Source organism: Trachypithecus francoisi, unplaced genomic scaffold (assembly GCF_009764315.1).
Source record: "Trachypithecus francoisi isolate TF-2019V2 unplaced genomic scaffold, Tfra_2.0 Lachesis_group6, whole genome shotgun sequence".
In the NCBI taxonomy this organism is placed as follows: domain Eukaryota; kingdom Metazoa; phylum Chordata; class Mammalia; order Primates; family Cercopithecidae; genus Trachypithecus; species Trachypithecus francoisi.
The window spans coordinates 24510350-24534421 of record NW_022681471.1 but is presented as its reverse complement, the minus strand read 5'-3'; the positions used below and the strand labels follow the sequence as shown (position 1 = coordinate 24534421).

The following is a 24072-nucleotide window of genomic DNA, read 5'->3' as shown; positions in this document are numbered from 1 at the left end:
CCAGAATGACCTTTTTTATTGTGGCTGCCAGGCCTGTACCTGTAAAGTTATGGTACATCCAGGTGGTCGTAGCATCCTGCCCATATGGATGGAATTATGTACATTTTTGACAATTTACCACTATGGGACTGAGGAAGCAAGAGCTTTTGGCCTACAAGCCACCAACCCTGAAGAGTTAGGCTCCCCTGATTTTCTTTAGCCCATGCTATTTCTTAGTATAGTATAGTGTAGGATGAATTTATACCAAAAGAATGGGATGGGCATGCTGTCTCATGCCTGTTATCCAGCATTTTGGGGTGCCAAGGCGGGCAGATCAATTGAGGCCAGGAGTTCGAGATCAGCTTGGACAGCATGGCAAACCCCTTCTCTATTGAAAGTACAAAAATTAGCAGCATGATAGCATGTGATTGTAGTCCCAGCTACTCATGTGGCTGAGGCAGAAGAATTACTTGAGCCCAGGAGGGTGCAGTGAGTCGAAATCAGGCCACCGCAGATCAGCCTGGGTGACAGAGTGAGACTCCGTCTCAAAAAGATAAAAAATAAAATAAAATGAAGAGAATGGGCAGAGAGGAATAAGGCCAGCTGGGCTACAGCTTCCATAGTTGCCATCCTATCTTCCCTGCCAGCCCTTGCATTGTCCAATGAGACTGAGGAGTTTCCTTTTTGATATCTCTGATTGTTTTTCCTTTTTGATGTCTTGATCCTCTTGCCTAAGATCATGCACAGCCTCTAAAAGCTGCAGTATTTCTGTTCCATGTTCAATGGGGGAATCCCTTGCATTTAAAGACCCCATTCTTTGCAGATAGCAGCATTTTCTCCTGGTAACACTTTAAATATGTAATTGCATGGCCTTCTGGCTTTCATTGCTTCTAATGAGAAATTGGTTGTTAATCTCAGTAAGGATCTTTTCTGACAGGTAATTTCTCTCTCACTGCTTTCAAGATTCTCTTTGTCTTTGAACAGTTTGATATAATGCTTTTCAGTGTGGATCTGTTTATCTCCCTTAGAATTCCTTGAGCTTGTTGCATGTGTAGATTCATGTCTATTATTAAATCTGGGAGTTTGGGGCCAATGTTTCTTTAAATATTCTTTATGCTACTTTCCCTCCTCTCCTTCTGGGTATCCTATTGTATGTATGTTGTTAGGCTTGATGATATCCCATAAGTCTCTTATGTTCATTCTTCTTAATTCTCCTTTCTTTCTACTCCTCAGACAGGATAATTTCAATCAACTTATCTTCAAGTTCACTGATTGTTTATTTTGCCTGATCAAAGTTGCTATTGGCCCCTCCTCCTGCCTTCCTCCCTTCTTCTCTTCTCTCTCTCTCCTCCCCTCTTCCTTCCTCTCCCTCCTTTCCTTTTCCCTCAGCCATCCATCCTCCCTCCTTCCCCCACTGCTGAAGAGCATGCCACATGGGGGACGGGCTAGTTACTTGCTCCAGTGGCGGATAAGCATGGTGTCACCCCAGCCCTGAGTGCTGGGAGCCATCTGGCCTGCATCCAGCCTCCCTGATTGCCTCTTTTCCAGTCCCATGCCTGCACCTGTGTGCTCTAACACATTGCACACTGAGCAGCCATGGGCCCTGAGCAGCCACCACCCCGATCATGCACCGGACTTGCCTGCAGTAGCACAATGAATGATTTTAGAATCAAGAATATGGACCACATAGCCCCTGTGGCTAACAGTTACGGAGGGACACTGAGGCACCAGCCAGGTTTTGACACTTTTTATGGGTCTCTGTTTGCTATTTTTCACTCTCTAAATAAAGAGCAAACACTGTAAGAAGTGCCAACAGGCTTGGACTCAATTTCTCATGACTTGCCAACTGTGCATTGCCCTTGTTAACTCTGTATAGCAAGGCTGTGATGAATCAAGCTTTAAAAGCTACCTTCAGTGGCTTCAAAAAGGAGAAAAAGTGCTTTGGCATTCCAAAGAAACCCTGGCTGTGGAGTGAGCAGCAAGTATGCCAGTGGCTTCTCTGCACTACCAACAAGTTCAGTCTGGTGAACGTGAATCTCCAGAGGCTTAACATGAGTGGCCAGGTATTGTATAACCTTGGCAAGGAGTACTTTCTGGAGCTGGTACTTGACTTTGTGGATGACATTTTCTGGGAACATCTGGACCAGATGACCGAAGAAAACCAAGAAAAGACAAAAGATCAATATAAAGAAAATTCATGCCTGAACCCAATTCCTCACTGGTTTAACAATACGTTAGGTTTTGGCATAAAGCAGGCACCCTATGGTATGCAAACACACAATTACCCCGAAGGCAGCCTCCTGGATGGCATGTGTCCAGCTTCTGCAACCAGCATGCCCAGCTCTGAACAGGAGTTTCAGATGTTCTCCGTCTCAGCTCAGCTCTGTCAGCCTCAAATATGCTCCATCAGTCAGGACTTTTTAGTCCTGAATTTGTTCACCAACAATTCTGGGAAGCCTAAAGACCACAAATCCCCTGAGAATGGTGCAGACATTTAAAGCTGTCTGCTTTTTTTAATGTTTAAATCACGAAGCAGACAGCTTTGAGAGCTCAGGCACCTGGAACAGCCAGTCATCCTTACTGGATGCGCAGCAGGTTCCTTTTTTCGAGAGCTTCAAAGAAAACTGCAGCCAGTCTCTCTGCCTCAAAAAATTGACCGTGCATTTCAAGGATTACATCCAAGAGAGGAGCAACCCGGTGGAGCAAGGCAAACCTGTTATACCTGTGGCTGTGCTGTCCGGCTTCACAGAAAGTGGACCTGTTCACCTGCGGCAGTTTCTCCTGGAATTTTTGTTAGACAGTCTTGCCAGTCATTTCATCAGCTGGAATAGGGACAGGAAGGAGTTTAAACTTGCCAATCTGACAGTGTTTCCTGCCAGTGGGGAATCAGGAAAAATAAGCCCAAGATGAACTACTAGAAGCTAAGCCTGGGTTTACACTACTATTATGACAAGAACATCCTCCATAAGATGTCAGGAAAGAGCTATATGTGCTGCTTTTTGTGTGACCTCCAAAACTTGCTGGGGTTCATGCCTGAGGAACTGTACACCATTCTGGGCTTCCAGCCCAACACAGAGGGCTGAGGTCTCTGGGACCACCATGAATCAGGCCAAGGTCTGTGGACTGAGTGGAAGTTCATCCTGACCAACTACTCCAAGGACCCAGGAAAGACACGATTGAATATGTCCAGGAACGTCTCCAAGAAGCAGTGGACTTATTGCATCCAAAACCACACCTCTTGACCAGGCTTTTTCTCTTGTGGCAGAGAAGGCAAAGCTAATACTACTCACAGTGCTTTTAAATGAAAATGGTCAAGAAACAGGAACTGGGAAGCCATCCTGGCTCCTAGCAGGCTATGGGAAGGGATGGTGCTGGCTGTTTGAGAGTCTCAAAGGAGCAAGCATATCATAAATGCACACAAATTATTTTTCCATTTACTTTTGTGTTTTGCAACCAGGAACAGAAAATGCAAAAACTCCCTCTTTGCTTGAGATGGGTAGGAAGGTGGGAAGTAAACAGCCATGCCATTCAGAAGTCAGTCTGTATATATTATTATTATTATATAATAATATATAATTATATAATAATAATATATTATTATATATTATTATTATATATAGGGTCTTGCTATGTTGTCCAGGCTGGAGTTCAATGGTGTGATCATAGTTCACTGCAGCCTCCACCTTCTGAGCTCAAACAGCCCTTCCACCTCAGCCTCCCGAGTAGCTGGGACCACAGTTGCGTACAACCATGTCCAGCTAATGAAAAATACATATATTTGGAGAGACGGGGTCTCACCATGTTGCCCAAGCTGGTCTTGAACTCCTGGGCTCAAGTGGTCCTCCCACCTTGGCTTCCGAAAGTGCTGGGATTACAGATGTAGGCCACTGCACCTGGCCTCAAATTTCTTTTGTACTGGACCATTCCAAGGGTGGGTTGAAATGCCAAAAAGCTCTCCTACCATGTTTCAATGACTTCTCTCCTAATTCAGGATTGACTTGATTGCTGTAAACCTTTTACTGTATTCTAGAGTTCCAATAAAACTTGATTCTGACAGGTTTTTTCTTTCCAGTGTTTTCCATGTTTCTTGAAAGTGACTAGTCCCCAGGGTACTCTACTCTGCCATTTTCACTAACGTCACTCAATTCTGTGAGTGATGTTTTGAAGTTTAAATCCTTGTTAACATCTTTTTTAACAGCATACGCTCTTTTTCTGAAAGGAATAACAAATCACAAGAAACATATAACTAGAAATTTATCCAGCATTAATGAACTTGTGAAAATCAATAAAATGATTTATTTTATATATGCAAAGTCAAAATCTCTTTGTACACTTTAATTTTTGCAAATTCATACAAACATAACAATACTGCTCCATATAAACTTTGTATAAACATTAAAGGAAATATACACTTTTTTTGTTCTTCTTGTGCTTCCAAAGCACAGAATGTATAAGTCCATCTGAAGACTTTCTATCATCACATGCAAGAAAAATGTCAGAGGTTGGGGGCAGCCTCAAGTGCACTTTGTAATGTCTCTAGACAAAAGAGAAGAGAGTTGGAGGTAGATTGTTTGGTGACTCTCCCTGCCCCTTCCACAGAGAAATAAGTTACCCGAATAGCAGCTTCTTACTTCTTTGATTCAAACTATCCTGAATATTGCATGGTTTAAAAGGCACAACTAGGCATTGTTGAAAACTTTGTTCAGCACACATAAGATTGCCATTTCTTTTCTGTACACCTATTCTTTCTGAAGGACACAGTAAGAGCACCAAGTTGCACTCCACTTGCAGGTGGCCCCTAGCCACTCTGAGAATGCCTGGAATGGCAAAGTTCAAAAGAGTGACCTCTCATTACCTGCGGTAGGGGCAGCGGTGTTTACTGAATTTAGCCTGCTGAATTAATAACATCACCTTCCTCAACTGAGAAAAACAAAACAATTCATACTTAAAAAAATTATTAAGGCAAAAGCCCAGCTTTCACTGCCAGATAATCATAAAATTCAAAAGCCCCACTGCTGCTTCTTAGCATCTGGAAGGCAATTCCCTTGACTCAAACATTTCTGGAGGCTTCAACAATATCCCATTCCATCCTACAGCACAGAAAACTTGTCATTTTTTTCTCATTGGTCTTTGCACTAACATGACGATCTGCTGTTGATGTGATTAATGTTGCTGAGAAGGTGGTGGGAATCTATTTTTTCTAGTACCTTCTCGAGGTACTGAATTAGGACTCGTCTTTTAAACCTGAAAATAAAGAGAAATTTTATTAACCAAAAGATACTTAAAGTACTCATGATGTTCAAGGCACTGTGTGGGATACAAAGTGAAGCTTACAATCTACATAGGAATATAAAGATTGTCCTCATGGAAAGATATGGTTTAGAGCAAGTACCAATAGTGGCAATTGAGGGCCCAAGCCTACCTGAGACTATGATAAAACTAGAAGGATGAATGAGTTGAGTTCAGATAATATAAATCCAAATATTTCTGGAGACAACCTTAACTATGAGTGAGGGCCAGGGTTTCAGAAAAAAGCAAGGCAGAGCCTATTCCTCTCTTTGTCCTGCACTGGGCCCTACTGCTCTAAAAACAAAAATGAAAAACTGAAGAGTTCCTGTTTTTACCCACCTTGCAGCTTCCTTGATGGTAAATTCAACAAACTGTTTCTTCATCTCCAGAGGTCCTTGCACTTCTTCAAGCAAAATGAAAATTCTTTCATATTCTGAAGATATTTAAAAAACTTCAGTATTTTTATAAAGATGAATGGGAAATAAAATTTAACTATTGTACATCCTTAGTAATTGTTCTTTGTGAGTGGAAAGTTAGATGTAGTTTGTATTTTAAACATTCGGATCAAAATATCTGCATGCATCTACTAGGGGAACTCTTGTTAACACTAACCAAACATAGCAGGCTGAATAGCAGCTGCTTAAAATTGTCCACATTTTAATCCCTGGAACCTGTGAATATGTTACCTTATATGGCAAAAAAGACTTTACTTTGCCGGTGTAATTAAGTTAAGGATCTTGAGATGGGGAGATTATCCAAGTTTATGCATGTGGGCCCAATGTAAGCACAAGTGTCCTTATAAGATGAAACAGTAGAGTTAAGGTCAGAGAGAAAACATGTAAAGACAGGAGCAGAGGTCAGAGAGGAGAAAAAGTGCTAAGGGTGTTTTCATGAAAATGGAGGAAGGGGCCATGGGCCAAAGAATACAGATGGCCCTTAGAAGCTCGAAAAGGCAAAGAAAGAAATTCTCTCTAGAACTAGCAGAAGGAATGCTGGTCTGCCAACACTATTTTGGCCCAGCAAAAATAATTTCAGAATTCTGACTTCCAGAACTGTAAGATAATAATTTGTATTGTTTTAAGCTAGGAATCTTTTGGTAACATGTTATGGCAGCAAAAGGAAACATTACAAGAAATAAGGGGAAAAAACAGGAAAATATATACTGTACCTTTTTAGCTAAAGCAAGAGGAATTGCCTTAAACTATGTGAAAGCCCAATATTGCCCCCAGTGTACCTCAAGGGGTAGCTTGAATGAGAGAGACCTCCTGGTGCATTATTGATAGACGTTCTTTCACTACTTACTTCGTCCAAACTTTCGAACTTCCTTCATTAATTGATGTTTTATATCAGCATTGATTCCTTGTGCCATAGCAGGAGTGATTTGTAATGTATTTGGCATAGTTCCCAAAGTAGATGCTACTGGGTCTTTTTGGTCATCAACAGAGAGATTGCAGTTTTTGGCTCCTCCTACAAATGCGTTAATACCAGGTTTTTGAATCAGCCCATCTCTGCTGAGACTTGTGAAGTCATCAGATAGAGAATCCAATTGGTTGGGTGGCATAAGATCTCCTGTCATATTTATAAGCTCTGATGGAGCAGATTTTGACAGGAACCATCAGGTGTGATCTGACCATTTTCCATCTTCTGTTCACGGCCATTGTGAATGACTGTAGCATCTGGAAACCAAAGGAAGAGGTTGAGCTGTGAGGTAAGTGCACTATGCCAACTCACAGGTATATCCCTCTGGTGCTCAGTTTCTAGGAAATTATCTCATAAAGCAGGAGGATATACCAGGTGGCGATCTGAGACCCCTCAAATTGAGGCCAGGACACATAATACAATAAAACCACCTCTTATTTTCTGGCCCTATGAATACATATGGAAACCAAGTAAGACAGTACAACTCTAAACACACATTCACAGATCCCTGGTACTCATGCGTTAGTGTCAGCTTGTTATGCTTTACAAGTTGAAAACAGCAAGTCTCACTTTATTTCATGACTTCTCAAATTCACATACAACCTGCCATGCTTTACTGAGCTGGAAGCCAGACAACTTGGATACACCACAAGTTGCCTCCTCTTTACATCAAATACATTCTGAGAAAATAGAGGCGGCCATTAGTGCTAAAAGTTCTATAACGCACTCCATCACCAAAAATCCCTTTTAGTGTATTATCTTCCTAATTCTTCTTTTCTGTGTCAGAAAAGTGCCTTTCTTTTCACTCCAGATCTGACACCTCTTTCATTTATTCATCGTCTGTGGCAGGCAGTGTGCTGGGAGCTGGGGATCAGCAGTAAACAGCCCGAGAGCAACGTTCCCTTGCCCTTGTGGAGCTCACATCCTCATGGGGCAGTCAGACAGTACATGCAGAATGAGCAAATGAAAGAAGCAGCATTGGGCTGGTGTTGGGGAAGCCATCTACAGGCCTTTGGGAGACAGCAGCAGAGGGAGCCCCATGGGCTCCCGTGTTAGGAGAGGGTGACAGAGGCCAGGCTGTGCAGTCTTGCAGACTAAAGCTGGTTCAGGGTCCCTTCTGAGTGCTTAGGAGAGTTGAGGATGTGTTTTCAGGAGCAACATGGCATGATGTGATATACATGTGGAAATAATTATCTGGCCACAGGGTTAGAGAGTATATGATAGATGGGGGCTAGTTTAGAAACATGAAGCTGAGATAAGAAGGTATTGTAGTAGCATGGTGAGAGGTCACAGCAGTGTGCACTGGAGGGATAGAGAGAAACAGTGGGATTTAGGGATGTTGAACATCAAGTTTCCTGAACTTGTGAAAGGTATCAAAGCGAGGGAAGAATAAGAGAAAAATCATGATGACTCTATGGTTTGTCACCTGAACCACTGGGTAAATAGTGCTGAAGTGTGGCAGGAGTCAGGGCACAACTGTCCTCCACAGCATTCTTCCTGACTCTGGTTCAATGATCTCAGGTTGATAGCTTGACATTGATAAATATTAGCATTATTTACATGAAGGAAATCTGCAAACACTACAATCTAGAGCTTTTCTACGCTCCTCAACCCTGACAGATGTTAAAGCTTTACTGGCACATATCTGGATGGTGCCATTATCTGCAATGTGGAAGGCTATAAGTAGAGCTGTTTTGGAGAGGGGCAAGTTCAAGAGTTCAGTTGAAACTCATGAAACCTACTGAGTTTTATTTGTCTATTAGACACCTAAGTGGAGATGTATGTCCACAAGTAAGTCTGAGTCTGAAATTGAGGAGCAAGTAATATTCTAGAGATATAAATATCAGAGTTGTTGAAACATAGATCAAATTTAGAGCCCCAAGACTGCATGGGGTCACCTAGGAAGAGAGTGCAGTGAAGAACAGGAGAGGTCCCAGGATTGAGCTTTGAGGCCCTATGATATTTAGAGGTGGAAAGAAAAGGCAAAACCAGAAAAAGAGGATGAAAGGGAGTTGCTATTAGAGGGAAAAGAAAGCTATGAGCTTATGGTGTCTGAGAACCCAACGTACCCATGGAGGAGGGAGTGAATAACTGTGTCAAATGCTGCAGAGAAGGAATGGCAATGTGCTGCAGATACTAGTAACCTTGATGAGAATGTTTCAGTGGGGTCAAGGAGGCAGATACCAGACTGCACTGGGTTAGAGCATGCATAGGTGGTGATAACACAAAGAGCAAGTGCAGATCCACTCTTGCTCCTAATGCCAGGGAAACCTGCTTTATCCTCCTCACCCTTGCAGCCACTACAAAAGGTTGCAGCAAACATGCTCACCTCTTTCCATTATTTCTCCATTAATTACTGTGGTATTTACTTGCTAAGCAATGTATTCATTACTGTTAATTACTATATAATTTTTTCACCTTATGTAGATTGAGATCCTTGAAACAGGGTCTCTGCTCCCTGTGGGGTTTATTGTACCTACCACATAGATGATTTAGTAATGGCTTACTTAATGAACACAAACTGAACATAAAGGAAGGAATACAAACAGGAAAATAAAATTGTTTAGCGTCTTAGTCCTCTAGGAGCCATAAGGAAATCACAACCACTACTCTATACCTGTATGTACAAGGGTGGGTTTTATGAGGTTTGGATTAGATGGGAACCACGAGGTTGAGGGTGGTCCCTTTCCGCCCACATGGTTAGTTACAGTAGGTGGTGTTTGTGGTTTCCTCAACAGCAGGGACATACTCCGCCTTCTCTTAGATGACATAGGACTGCTGGGTTCCCCTGGACGTTTCACTTTGTTTTGTGGCCCTGCTACAAACTCATCTGCTTCATCAATCATCATTCCCTGAAAAACACATAAATGAACGTATTTCATTAAAGACCAAAATGCAACTATTATAAAACTGCAAGCACTCTTAATATGCATACATAATCAATCTTGCATTGTATCACTGTCTTTTTTTCTTTCATTTTTTTAAATCCCATGCGAGATTAACTAATATAAATATTAATCATGGGCCGAAGATTTACCTTACTCTACCCCAACTTTGTTCTTAGAAAAATGCAACTCAATTTTAATCCAATTTAAACGGAACAAGGAGGAAACTAACATACAGGATGTTGTTCCAAGCAAAACATACTACAATAATGATTAAACAGAAAGTATGCAAATAAGCAGCATTATTCAATCAAAATGAGAGAAGTACAAACCACTTTGCATCAACCCTTCATAAGGGAAATACTTTCCTTTTTTGTGCTTCAAACTCATATCATTCAATAACATTGATTATCACTGTACAGTATATGCTACATGTAGATGTTGAAAGGCAGGCAGGTGGAAAATGTAACTCCCCCGTCTGCAGCCTCACAGGGATTCAAATATGCCCACTTTGATGCTGGGCAGGCAGTGAGGAGGCTTTTCACTCTTGGGGGTAGATAAAAGATGAGAGACAGCAGTGTAGAAGTTTAGCCAAGAGCTGTTCTTGTCCAAGAACAATCCAAGAACATGTGCCCTCATTATTTGAATAAAATCATATTAAATGACTTTTCCAAAGGATTTTTTTATTCATCAACAATACAGAAAGGGGAAAACATTTTCACTGAGAATTTACTATATGCCTGTTCATGCTGTAAACAGTGTACATGTACTCATTTAATATCATGCAGAGTTCTATTAGTTAAGTGTAATTTATTTATTTATTTATTTTTGAGATGGAGTCTCACTCTGTCACCGAGGCTGGAATGCAATGGTACGATCTTGGTTCTCTGCAATCTCTGCCTCCCAGGTTCAAGTGATTCGCCTGTCTAAGCCTTCTACAGTAGCTGGGATTACAGGCACCCACCAGCATGCCTGGTTAATTTTTGTATTTTTAGTAGAGACAGGGTTTCGCCATGTTAGCCAGGCTGGTCTCGAACTCCCGACCTCAAATGATCTGCCTACCTCGGCCTCCCAAAGTGCTGGGATTACAGGCGTGAGCCACCTCGTCCAGCCTAGTTAGGTGTAATTATTATCCCCAGTGCTACAAAATGAGGAAAGCGAAGCACAGAAAAATAAACTGAGGATTTAGGTGAGGTGGACTACCATTAATTGAGGATTGAGGTGAGGTGGAATACCTCTGAATCTAGTCTTGTCACAAAAGAGATTATTGTGTGGTCTGAGCCTTAATACCAATGGTCTCCTCCATGAGTACAGCTATAATCCCATCTGTTTTCATGCTTTAATGGGCAAGTCAGTATATCTCTCTCACACTCACACACACACACACACACACACATCCCACATTTAGATTTTTAGTAGGACCATTCAAGTAAAACAACATCACTTAGTACTTCATACTTCAAGGGACGCATTCGTCGTTTTCTAGATCAAGCACTACAAATATGAACCATGGGAACAGGAAATAAATTGTGATTTCGATATTAAAGAAATTAGTGTGTGGTGGGATGAATATATACTCTGGAGTGAGAAAGACATGGATTCTAATCCTTGCTCTTATGTGCTGTGTTACAGGTAAGGCATTTGACCACTGCAGCCCTTGATTTCTCCCTTTTAAAGGACAAACAGTAGCATTCGTCTTACAGAACAGTTGTGAGCATTAAATGAGATCATTTAAAACACCAGCTCCTACTAGTACCCAATACATGGCAACTCTGACTTTATTCAACCAACACACTCTTGCATCAGGAGGCTCCCACCAAGAGCCTTGGTGTCATATTTTATTGTTTAAACAAACAAATGGAGAACCTCTGATTTGTATTCATCTTGCCAAAAAGAAAATAATTATATAGCAAGAATATCCCAATTTAGGCAGACATAGGCATAGGTATCCTACCTTCTTATCTTGTTTAAATGGATTGCCAAAAGTATGCAGTCTTTTGGGTTGGTCTGGATCAATCTCTCGTAGTGGAGAAGCCAATGTCTTCAGATATTCCTGATAGTTACCCATTTGTGCAACTGGAACACTATGAAGGGAATCTGCAAAATCACAGGAAAAGGAATTGATGCTTATAGCTGAAGCATATGGTCCTTTTGAGAAGACATCATAGTTTAGTTTAGCAGTGTGTCTTGGCATCAAATAGTATTTAAAGTCTCGAATCTAGCATTCTAGGATCTAGAATCATCTCTTTTCCCCCAATCGTAACTTAGTCCACCATTACTACTGCCTACAGGCTCACATCGCTAGGGTTAGAACAACTCCCTTGCCTTCAAACCAGGTTTGAGAATGGGCTGACCCTACACCACCATCCCAACTCAAATCACCACATATTTTCTGCATTTCAAAGAGTCTAGGCTCTACGGCATTCTCTTATCATCCAGAGAATCTCGGTTAGTAGGTCTTAATCACTGAGAATTTGATGAAATCTGTAGGTTCTCTTCCTAGAAAAGCCCTCTTACACACAAAACTTTGTGTACAATTTCAGGGAATTGGCCAGAATAATATTTGCTCATTTTAGTAAACAAGTGAGCCTTTTTAAAATAAACAAAATGGAGTAAATGGAATTTGTAAATAGTCACAATTATCCTGGATACCATTAGGTTGATTACTTTCATTTAAATGAGGTATTCTCTACTGAGTTTATCACAGTAGGCTGGGTGTTATAGTGTTTGGGTGTGCAGATTGGGAAATCTCATAGATCTAGCTTCTGCCGCTTTCCAACTGGCCAAACTTGGGCAAACTACTAAAATGCTCACTCTCAGTTTCCATGTCCATGAAGTGGACATAAAAACAGTATCTATTTCCTGGGGTTGTTGGAAGCTTACAATAGCTAAAGCATGGCAAGTGTAGTGTACATGCTGATTAATGCACACTTGCCCTTAAACTTGAAAAAAAAAAATGTGCCTGGTAAACAGACATAGGGATTCAGTGAAAACAGGTATTTTATACATTAAAATACTATAAAATACTCATTATGCAATAAACACCTTCCTGTAAGTCATGCGTGGCATTTTCCAAAAAAAAAGTATTTCACAGTTCTTTTACCTTCATCTTGTCCAACAATAAACTTGTGCGTTTTCAGCAGATTGGATCTCATTCTGGTCAGCTGGTCTAAAAGATCTCTACGGGGAATATCATAAGCATTTCTGTATGTCTGAGGTTTCAAATCCTATTTGAAATGAAACAAATAATTTCAGCTATTCCTGAGGCTTTTAATATAGAAATGTAATACTTATCTCTCTTAAAATGTTATTGAAGAGCATTATATCAATACAACTGACTACAGCAGAATTTTCCCAGTGGCAAAATTTCACTTGCTAGCCTTGTTCTGCGTTGTAACACACCTACAGGGTATTAAAGCCACTGGGACTACCCCTTTTCAAATATTTCATTTAAAACACCAAATCCCCAGACTGATACCTGTGGCCGCCTTGCAGGACCACTGCTCGTACTCTAGATGTATTCATCTGGCAGCCATGGAGGGGAGGTGAGCTGCTGGGATCTCCCCTCAGGAAAGTAATGGCTGATCCTGCAAGGAGTGCAGTTAGCACAGAGCCTCCTGCTGCTGTGGTACCATACGGTGCCGCAGCACTGAGCTGAGGCCATGCCCTTCCCAGGCTGCCCATGGCCAGTAACAGAGAATGGCAGGGTGTTAGGGCCTGGCCAGCTCTGCCCAGTATGGTCCTCCTCTATGGGAAATCTTGGTGCTAGAGGTCCCCACTGGGCTGGCCAAGACTTTCTCCAAGCTACACCAATGTCTGAGCTTCTTCACACCCAATTCTTCTTCATTTCTCATTCCTCTCATAGGTGATGGGTCAGCTTTGTGGCTTGGAAGCTCTCCCTGCCTACTCCAGCTTCATCTCCCCTTTATCTTTCATGGGCGTTATCCACAAAATAAATCTTGTCCATTTAATTCCATATTGATATCTGCTGACAATTCCTAAACTGGTCCATTATTAACTACTAAATCCAAAATAGGATTGTCCATTATTTCAAAATTAAAGGAATATGAAAGACATAAATGTATCAGACAAGTTCAAACAAATACAAACTATTTATGTCACAATTACCTTGTTTAAGAGCCCAATTTGGAAGCCAGCAAATTCTTTGGTGTTCAATTCTGTCAGCCTAAGCGCAGTTTCCCCTGTGATTTCTTTCAATAGTTTTCTAAAATTTTTATTGTGAGTCAAGGACATGCCACCTCCAGAATGATTTTTCACTCTAATTCCAATTTCCTGGGGAGGTTTCTTCCCCACTGATGCTAGTATTCGTTCTGACTCTAGTTTGGTCTAAAATGAAAGTACACAATGTGTTATAAAAAATCTACATTACCACTGTCATTTTTACTACTTAAGAAAGATAATACTTTCAGAACCCCACAGAACAATTTTCAGTTACAAATCACAGAAAAATGGATAATTAAACATTTTCCTGTGCTTCTCTGCACTACCACAGCAAACAGATAGGGGGCGGGAAAGACAAATAATATGGCTTTTGTTTGTTTTTGTTTTTTTCTTTCTCGTCTAGTGTCAAAATTATAATAAAATCATGGAGAGAATAAAAACCATGAATAAGAATTGCATTCACAGACATTTAAAAGCACATTTTGTTACTATAAAATCTAGTCTAAGTGAACAGGTTCATTTCAGACTCAGACATAAAGGTTTAAGACTCTGTATTTATGTATGTAAACTAGTGCTAAAATTCATCGATTGGCATTATATCTGAAAAAATTGAGCTATTTATCTCTAATATTGGACTATCCAAAAAAGATCTTAGAAGATAATGCTTAACAGATATTACCAAGTAAATAATTTGTAAAAAGCCTCTTAATAGGCATTGTGATACCATATTGATTAATATTGCGTGAGCGTATTCTAGTAATATATATTTGGCATATTTTGAGTTTTACATAAATCTGAAATGGCTCAAGAAACACCGGTGACCTAGTTATTAAATTAGTAATTTGAGCTATTATAAATCAGCTATGATCTTCTCTTTTTCTCAAAAACATGGAATTCCACCAATGTTTGGTAAACCTAAAATAATTTTGGATTTCTTGTGGTTTGGTCAGAGATACTTATTAATTTTCCCTAATTATTGGAATTAAGTCTATGCTTATTATCGCTAAAAAATTCTTAAGTCATGAAATATGAGATAAGAGAAAATGAAGTGTCTGTTTCCTTAAATGGTCTTGAAAGCTCATGCATAAAATGATACATGTGCCCCAAAAGGTCCCAGAACTTGCATTAATTAAAATCTCTGTACACTATTCTTCCTTGTGGCCATACCTTGGTGACACAGCCTTAAAGGCTTAGGTAAACATCAAATTTTTTAAATATCGATAGATCAATAGATAAATAAATAAATAACCAAACCAAAACATTTACAACCACCACAAAAAAATCTATTAGCAGAGAGGTAAGGAGGTTAGGGGGATACTTGGTAGATTAGAAATCTGGGGTTGCCCTTACTTTCTTTTGCACTTATAAGCACACTGGACTGGTAGGAGCTGGTAAGCTCCAGACCATACTTAAGTTGTCAGTTCCTAGCAAGGTGTGTCGGCATCCCAATTGTGGAGTCACTTTGGTTCTTTGGTGAAATCTGATGTTTTTCTCACTACTCTCCATTTCCTAAAGGCCAAACTTCCAAACACATCCACCTTGAAGCATTATCACCACTGCGAATGCTACTATTGTCCCCTACCTCGGAATACCTTTGTGCATAAGGTAAGTAAAACTGCTGCATTAGTTTGTCATATAACGTAACACAATCATATGGAAGTGAAGCTCTAACTCAGTAGTTCTCAAATATTTCCATCCTACAAGAATGGGCTAAGTAGAGGTGAGAAGTATGATAAGGAACGGTGAGTGGAGGATGAGGTACTAATAGAGAGGGGCAGGCAAGGGACAAGGTGAATAATGGCAAATGAGGAACAGGTGGAGGGTGAGAAGAGAGGAAACTGAGCTCCACTCTTCAGTTCCCCTTGGGGTCTATCACCCTCCAGTGTGAGGAACACTGGTCTCATCTCCCCACTCTCCAGGGGAAAGCATATAGTTCTTTATCCAAGGGCTAGCATGTGAGTATAAGTCCTCACATGCCTGAAAACTAATCTCAGACAAGTCATTCAATCACACCATGCCTCAGTGTGCTGATCTAAACAGGAGGGATGCTGTAGCCCAGAGTGATCTGAGGAGGAACTAGGTTGAAGATAGACAAAATGTGACCCATGAGAGAAGTCTATTAAGCCTCTGCCCCATATCAACCAGCTTGTGGGTAGGACAAACTGGCAGGCAAAAGGAGAAATGGCACAGCATCAAATGATACTGACAGACCCTTAACTGCAGCTTAATGGTGAAGCTAGAAGCCATAGAGAATCACATTATTACTAATCCATAAAGTGTAGAGATATATACACATTTAATTTGAAAAATTACAGTTACACTAAAGAATAAGGAAATGCACTTCTGAGGGCAAAGGATTTTTGTTTGTTTGTTTTTACCAATACTACCTGTTGGCTGAGTTTTTTAAGGTAAGAGATAACACTGTAACTAAGTCCACAATCTAAATTATCTGATATCAGATTTGGAGCTCCCATCATCCTTAGTGCTTTCTTTAATGGCTATAAGGAAACAAAATACACAACAGTAAGAATAGAATAAATCTTAAAATACTCAAAGTTCAGTTATAAGGGGCAAAGGGACATGATTCATTTCTTAGAAGTCAAGGTGCTGCACATAAAACCAAACATGGAACATTAAAAAGTGGCAATGAAAATAGCAGAGAAGTAAGGAGCAGAAAGTAAAAAAAAATCAGGAGAGAGTGGGATAAGAAGAGCAAGTAACAGCAAATTCAAACAAGTAAATTGCATTCAATCTTATTTCCCAAATCATCAAATCATTTCACATTGCATTTTATTGTTTGCCCCATTACTGCCATGGTAAACAGTAACACACCCCAATTTCTCCTCCCAGTGACACCAATGGTACCATTTAAGATTCTGCCTTTTCACCTCTAGAAACTTGGCTTAAAGTTTGTCACATCAACCTCTGAAATGATTTTGGTAATCTTGATTTAGGTTATATCACCAGTTCAAAATCATGAATACCTCACATTATAAAAACCAAAATGAGGTCAAGTCATTTCTTAATCTGTTTAGATTCCACCTCCCACCACCAGTGCCCCAACTTCATGCTGTGTCTAGGACACATTTAAGAGGCAATAGGCAACTGTAATGTCTTCAGATTTTCTTTTTCCAGAGGGAAACCCCATACTGAGAATTTCTAGAGTTAAAAAGGGAAGTTGATGTAATATATGAATCCAGATCTATTATTCTTAATTCCAATATTATAATTTCATAAGGTTACTTTTTTAATAAGAGAAACATAGATGTGTTTTATAAAAATAACCATGGCAGTTAAAGGAATAAAATAGAGAAAACAGTTCTCTTTTGTGCCGCCATGACATCTCCAAACTCTTACACATGATTTGAGAAGACAGTGACGACACAAATATCTGTAAAATAAAAAGATATCTCTCTTATTGCAACAGTAAAAGCTTTTGATCACTAACATTTTTTGTGACAAGAATCATCATTGATACAGTTAATACATATATACACACAAATACATACTAATAGGTAGTACGGAGGCAGAGTTTTTAAGTAGCTGTCAAAAGCCTGTCGCCACTTCAGATTTGGCTTAAGCTTGTGAACTTTAAACAAGTCATCTGTAATAGAAAAATAAAATATCACATCATTCTAGTCCTGAGCTCTAAGATATAATCAAGCAACCCACATCTAGAAATTTCAGCTTTTAATGTAGATGAAAATTTCACTGGCATTTATTTGATTATCTTTTTAGTGGTTGTATTATTTACCAAAATTATATATAGTATTTTTTCTAAAAAATGAATAAATTCTTAAGTTACATATTCCTCTTTCATCTGCAATGCTACATGAAATACAATATTAAAACAATGATTTTGATCCACTTGAAATATTTTCCCAACCTCTTACATATTGGTAACTCTAGTAATTTTCACCTCAAGGGCAATCCATGGTCACTGGTTGATGGAATAACATTTATTTCATTTAAACAGAGGGTGTTATACATTTTGCTGAAAGGTCAAGGTAAGAGACTTTACAAAGTATATACGAACAAAAGCTAAGCCTATAATTTCTAGGCAGTGATGAGCAAGCTCTAAAACTATATTTTGGGCCAGGCGTAGTGGCTCACACCTGTAATTCTAACACTTTGAGAGGCTCAGGTGGATGAATCACTTGAGCCCAGAAGTTTGAGACCAGCCTGGGCAACACAATGAGACCCCCATCTCTATAAAAAAAAAAAAAACCAAAAATATTTACCTAAGTAGACATTCCCTATCTTTTCACACTTAAATTTAATTATTTTAATAATCTAAATACATTTTTATATACTGCATGAAAATTTCCTTCACATCTCATTATTTCCAAGTGTAAGAAAAAAATATTTTTTCTAATATAATAAAAATATAAAAATTGGAATCCCCAGACATCAACGTGAATCTGCCACACATACTATAGGTACCAAAGACACTATAAATTCATCCTTTATTTTGTGTCTTAAGGTTTTATTACTATTTTTTTTAAAAAATGCTTTACTTACAGAGACAAAACCATCCCTATCCCACATGCATAATTTATTTACAAATAGGGCCATTCTTTGAAATTCTGAATTACTTTAGTTAAGAAAAGTGACATATTTCCTTCCTTTTACAGCTATAATAAATTATTCACTACTGCTGAAACAAATTTAAATGAATTTACAAAGTCATAAAACGTAGGTCTTTTGTTAAAGATTTGAAGATATTTCTGGTTCACTGCAGCAAGTGGAGCCTTTAAAGACCATTCATATCTTGACAGAAAGGAATGAGAGACCATGGATGTATCCTGTTATACCATGTCTTTATGTGGAGTCTGTCGGGAATTAGGCAGATTTTGGAAACTAACAGAAAAACGTAAATACTGGAGAAACTTTTAGATATATAATACTCTTTGTATTTCTAACAATGCCAAGTGCAATGATTCCACCAAGGAGATTGTTTAGGCTAATTATTTTCTGCCAGAGTTTTAAAATGGGGGTCAGGAGAAGAAAGATAATCTTCTGCAGTCTAGATTAAGAGTAGAGAGCTTCTAGTGTGACACTGCCTTAGTTACTACCTCTGTAGCTCAGCAAATTATTTCCATAGGATTAAATACCCATTCACATGGACTCTCTAGGATGGTACAGTAAAGGTGTCATATGAACAATTAGCTGATCAACATTTGAAAGAAGAGGTGATGAGAGTGTAGAATGAATGAAAGTAAAATGATACTGCCAACACCTCAAAAATGACTGGTATTTTCTCTTCCAGTTCCTTTCTCCCCATTTCTTTCTTCAAAGAGAGGGAAGACCTGGGTTTGAGTTCAAGCTCAGCCACATCCTTAGCTCAGTGAGTCTGGAGAAATCGCCTTTGTAAGCCTCCATTTCATCTATAAAATGGGTCAGATGATAATTGCCTTACCACAAGACTATTCTAAGGAACTACATAATACATGTGTAAAAGCCCCATACAAAATGAAAAACAAACAAACCAGTGTAAGCTGTTAAGTACCAGATACATAGTGACTGCTACACATCAAAATATCCTGCTTCTATTCTCTATCCTCGTACCTCTCCCTTTCTTCCTCCTGATCATAACTGGTTTTAATATGGAACTACATTTTATTTTTTACACAAGCCCTCAGTTCCGAATTTAAAAGAACAGGTGGATTGAATGTGGTATATTTAAGAAAAGGAAAAAAAACTTGTTACAAATGCTCTAATTTCCACAGTTATTAAGTCTCAATAGAAAAATTAATTTCCTAATTGGGAAAGAGTCCTTTGCTAACTACAACAATCTGGTGACCTCCTTAATGACATGATTCTGGTAGCTCATTGATACAATTAAGCCTCATTTATCTATTCCAGAAAATGAGATGTTTTATATTTTCTAGTAAGTTTTAGTGCATAAGTAATTAAACTTTCATGACCTTAATTTGATTGAAATCTGGTATTAATAAAAAGAAAACAAGGGACACTATTATGAACAATTACTGTACTATGCAGTAATATAGTGATGCTTCTGGACTTACGAAGTCTGTGTAACTTAACTTGCCCTTTTACTAACTGTCCCTCTCCACTAAAACTGCAAAATTATACAATAACCGTACAGTATATTCTTAGTATAAGAAAGCAGTGCCTTCAAGAGCTACTAAGATAATATAGATATTAATAACGAAAATAATAATAACAGCATTTATTGAACACTTACTATTTGCCAGACAAGTTCTAAACAATTTAACTGTATTAACTCATTTAATTCCAACTAAATCCCTTTGAGGTAAGTACTATCATTATCCCCATTTCACTAATGAGGAAACTGAGGCATAGAGAGGTTAAGTATCTTGCCCAAGGTCATGAAACTAGCAAGATTCATACCTGGGCAGCTATGACCTCTAGCCCAAACTCTTAACCACTATAGATGTTAAACTACCCAGAGAATTAAGTAATTATGGAAATGTTGAGTTTTTGTTTATTTCAGAAACTCACAAGGAATCCCAAGTTTGGACTTCAGGAGCTCAAGGACCTCCAGCTTCAAAGGGTGTTAAAAACCCTATATTCCTCAGAAAACACAGGTTACAGAAAGGTCTGCAGATGGCTATTTGAAGCCTGGGGGCAGAATGGGAACTGAGTCAAGATCGGCATGGACCCTAGCTGAATGTATGGGATTAGGGAACAGGGGAAGAGTCAAAGATGCCTCCAGAGTTTCTGGTGTGGGATGTCTGCATAGACATGGTGATGCCACTAACTAAACTGTGGAGAGAGGAGGAAGAGCATGGTAAGTTAAGAGTTCAGCTTAGGCCGGGCGCGGTGGCTCAAGCCTGTAATCCCAGCACTTTGGGAGGCCGAGACGGGCGGATCACGAGGTCAGGAGATCGAGACCATCCTGGCTAACACGGTGAAACCCCGTCTCTACTAAAATATACAAAAAATTAGCCGGGCGAGATGGCGGGCGCCTGTAGTCCCAGCTACTCGGGAGGCTGAGGCGAGAGAATGGCGTAAACCCGGGAGGCGGAGTTTGCAGTGAGCTGAGATCCGGCCACTGCACTCCAGCCTGGGCAACAGAGCGAGACTCCGTCTCAAAAAAAAAAAAAAAAAAAAAAAAAAAAAGAGTTCAGCTTGGCTTGAAGACACTCTTGAAACATCCAGAAGGCTGTTGGGCAACCGAAATATTGAGGTCATCATGCTCTAGGCAAGGTTGGAGTCTCAGTGTTATAGGCTAAGGAAGACCAGGCACAGATGCCACACATATCTTACTGGTGACAGAAGACACTTCAAATCAAGAAACACGTGACATTTGAGGAATACAGTGATACAAACTAAAAGGTGGCCAGGAAGACAGTGTCAGGATTTGACTTGGCAGAGTGCTGAGGAGTTTGGGGATGGGCACCACGTGGCAACTTAAGCAAAGAAGGTTTTAGGCAAAGAAGAACTGAATGCTTGATCACACTATAATCATTCCTCTTAACCATTATGTCATGCCTTCATCTGACCTCCATTACCTGAAAGACGAGCAAAGGCAAAGATGAGAGGATGGGTCTTGCTATTGTAAAGTGCTCTACATCCTGATAGCTACTGGAAGACCAGCTGCTCTAGTTAAAGGAATTTTCAGGGAATAATCTGGAAGGCAGGCTGGATTTAGACGAAAGATGGGACCCTATAGCTCAGCCCATAATAGTTGCATAGGACTTTCACCACTGCTCAGTAGTAATGAGGTCACCTCTACCCATATAGTGTCAGTGGAGGTCAAGTGTGGAAGACAATGAAGCATTCCTACCTCTTCCAGCCAGGAAGGTATCATTCTAGGGGGGACCCAGAACTCCCACCAGCACACAACAATAACAAGGAGACCCCTCCCTTTTGGTGTCAATGAAGACCAAGTGGCGAGCCTGAACTTCTACCTGGCATGAATGAGGCAACACCTCCTAATTTCTCCAAAAGAGTGTGAGAGGAAGTAAGTTAAAACAGAAGGTTTAAGTAAGATCCAGAGACTCATAAGAAAATACTGAAAATGTACAGGAAAAAAATCACTTATCATACCAAGAACCAGGAAGATCTCAAAATTATTATTGTTATTATTATTTTTGAGACAGAGTATCACTCCATCACCCAGGCTGGAGTGCAGTGGCGTGATTTGGGCTTACTACAACCTTTGCCTCCCAAATGCAAGTGAGTGTCATGCCTCAGACCCCTGAGTAGCGGGAATTACAGGTGTGTGCCACCATGCCTGGCTAATTTTTGTATTTTTAGTAAGGACGGGGTTGCACCATGTTGGCCAGGCTAGTCTGGTCTGGAACTCCTAACCTCAAGTGATCCACCTGCCTTGGCCTCCCAAAGTGCTGTGATTAAGGTGTGAGCCACCGCGCCTGGCCTCAAAATTAATTTAAAAAGACAATTAAGGGATGATGACACCAAGATAATAGAGATGTTAAAAATATCCAATTTAAAGCAGCCATCATAAAACATGTTTCAAAAAATAATATGAGCAGGCTCGAAACAAATGAAAACACATGCAAAGAAATAGAAAATAAGAATAGAAGATATAAAGAATAACTAAATGGAAATTTTAGGATTAAAAAAATACAATAACCAAAATAAAAAGCTCAGTAGATAGGCTCAACAACAGAATGCAGGGGACAGAGCAAATAATCAATGAACTAGAAAATAGAACAATGTAAATTACCCAATCTGAATAACAGAGAAAATAGAATGAAAACAATGAACGGAGCCTAAAGAAAGGATCTAACATTCATGTCAACAGAATCCTGGAAGGAGAAGAGCAAGAAAGTGGGGATGAAAAGTACTCAAGGTAATAATGGCTGAAAAGTGGCCAAATTTGGAAGGAGAAATAAACCTACAGATTCAAGAAGCTCAGTGAACCTCAAACAAAATAATCTCAGAGAAATGCATGCCAAGATACATCATAACCAAACTTCCGAAAACTAAAGGCAGAAATAAATCTTGAAACCAAAGAAAAACAATACCTCACTTACAGAGGAAAAACAATTAGAATTAAAGTAGATTTCTTATTAGAAACCAAAAGAACAGAAGGCAGTTACACAGCATTTTTCTAGTGCTGAAATAACAGTACTGTCAACCAAGAATCCTATACATAGCAAAAAAAAAATATATATATATATACACACACACACACACACAAATATATATATATATATTTCAAGAATGAAGGGAAAATCAAGATATTCTCAGATGAAGAGAAACTAAGAGAATTTGTCACTAGCAGACCTATCCTTCACCAACATGGCACAAGTATACATATGTAACAAACTTGCACGTTATGCACATGTACCCTCGAACTTAAAGTATAATAAAATAAATAATAAATAAACAGCTAAAGGATGTTCTTTAAACAGAAATTAAATATAAAAGAACAAATCTTGAATTATCAGGAAGAAAGAACAGGATATGCCAAAATATGGTTTAAAACAATAGACTTTCATCCTGAGTTTTCTAAATTATGTTTGACAGTTGACGCGAAAGTTAGAACAAGGCCGCATGTGTTTCTAATTATACATAAAATAGTTCAGATAATTTTAGTATAAATGGAGGAGGGTAAGGAAATATAATGAGAGATAAAGTTTCTATATTCCACTCAAATTAGTAAAATAATGAGAACGAGTAGACTTTGGTAATTTATGCATATATAACACCTGGAGCAATCAGTAAAAAAGCTATCCAAACAAATATACTTGAAAGTACTATAGGTAAAAGAAAATAGAATTCTAAAAAACGTTTAAATAACCCAAAAGATGCCAGTAAAATGAAAACAGAGAAAAGAAAAATAGAACAAAGAGAAAACAATACTATAAGATGGCATACTTAAGCCCTAACATAACAATAATCACATTAAATGCAGATATCTAAATACATCAATTAGAAAACAAAGATTGGCAGAGTGGATTAAAAAACATGACCCAAAAATGTGCTGTCCATAAGAAACTCACTTAAACAAAAGTTACAGGCAAGTTCAAAGTAAAATGATGGAAAAAGATATATAATGCAAACGTCAAAGAAAAACAGAAGTGGATACATTAGTAGCAGATAAAGCAGACTTAAGAGCAAAGAAAATTAGCAAAGATACATTACATAATGATCCATCAAGGAAGAATACACCATGATTCTAAATGTATATGAACCAAGTAAAAGCTGCAAAATAGTTGAAGCAAAAATTGACGAAACTGAAAAAGAAACAGACAAATCTACAATTATAGTTGGAGACTTCAATACCCCTCTCTCAAAAACTGATAGAGCAAATAGACAGAAAATCAACAAGGATATAGCAGAACACCATCAACCAACA

The 24072-nt window shown here is 39.1% G+C and overlaps 1 protein-coding gene and 1 pseudogene across 1 annotated transcript in view; one reads left to right on the top strand and one right to left on the bottom strand.

The window, feature by feature from the left end:
- The first annotated feature begins 1560 nt into the window (after positions 1 to 1560).
- On the top strand, positions 1561 to 3062 carry LOC117078458 (annotated as a pseudogene).
- Positions 3063 to 5099: 2037 nt separating this feature from the next.
- The window catches only part of INTS6L (integrator complex subunit 6 like), a 62278-nt gene continuing 43305 nt past the window's right edge, over positions 5100 to 24072 (bottom strand). The window contains 10 exon segments of the mRNA XM_033201634.1: positions 5100 to 5223; positions 5608 to 5701; positions 6571 to 6882; positions 6885 to 6944; positions 9305 to 9539; positions 11527 to 11669; positions 12676 to 12799; positions 13701 to 13919; positions 16142 to 16252; positions 17264 to 17358. Coding sequence (XP_033057525.1) covers positions 5115 to 5223; positions 5608 to 5701; positions 6571 to 6882; positions 6885 to 6944; positions 9305 to 9539; positions 11527 to 11669; positions 12676 to 12799; positions 13701 to 13919; positions 16142 to 16252; positions 17264 to 17358 — 1502 coding nt within the window. The 3' untranslated portion in view covers positions 5100 to 5114.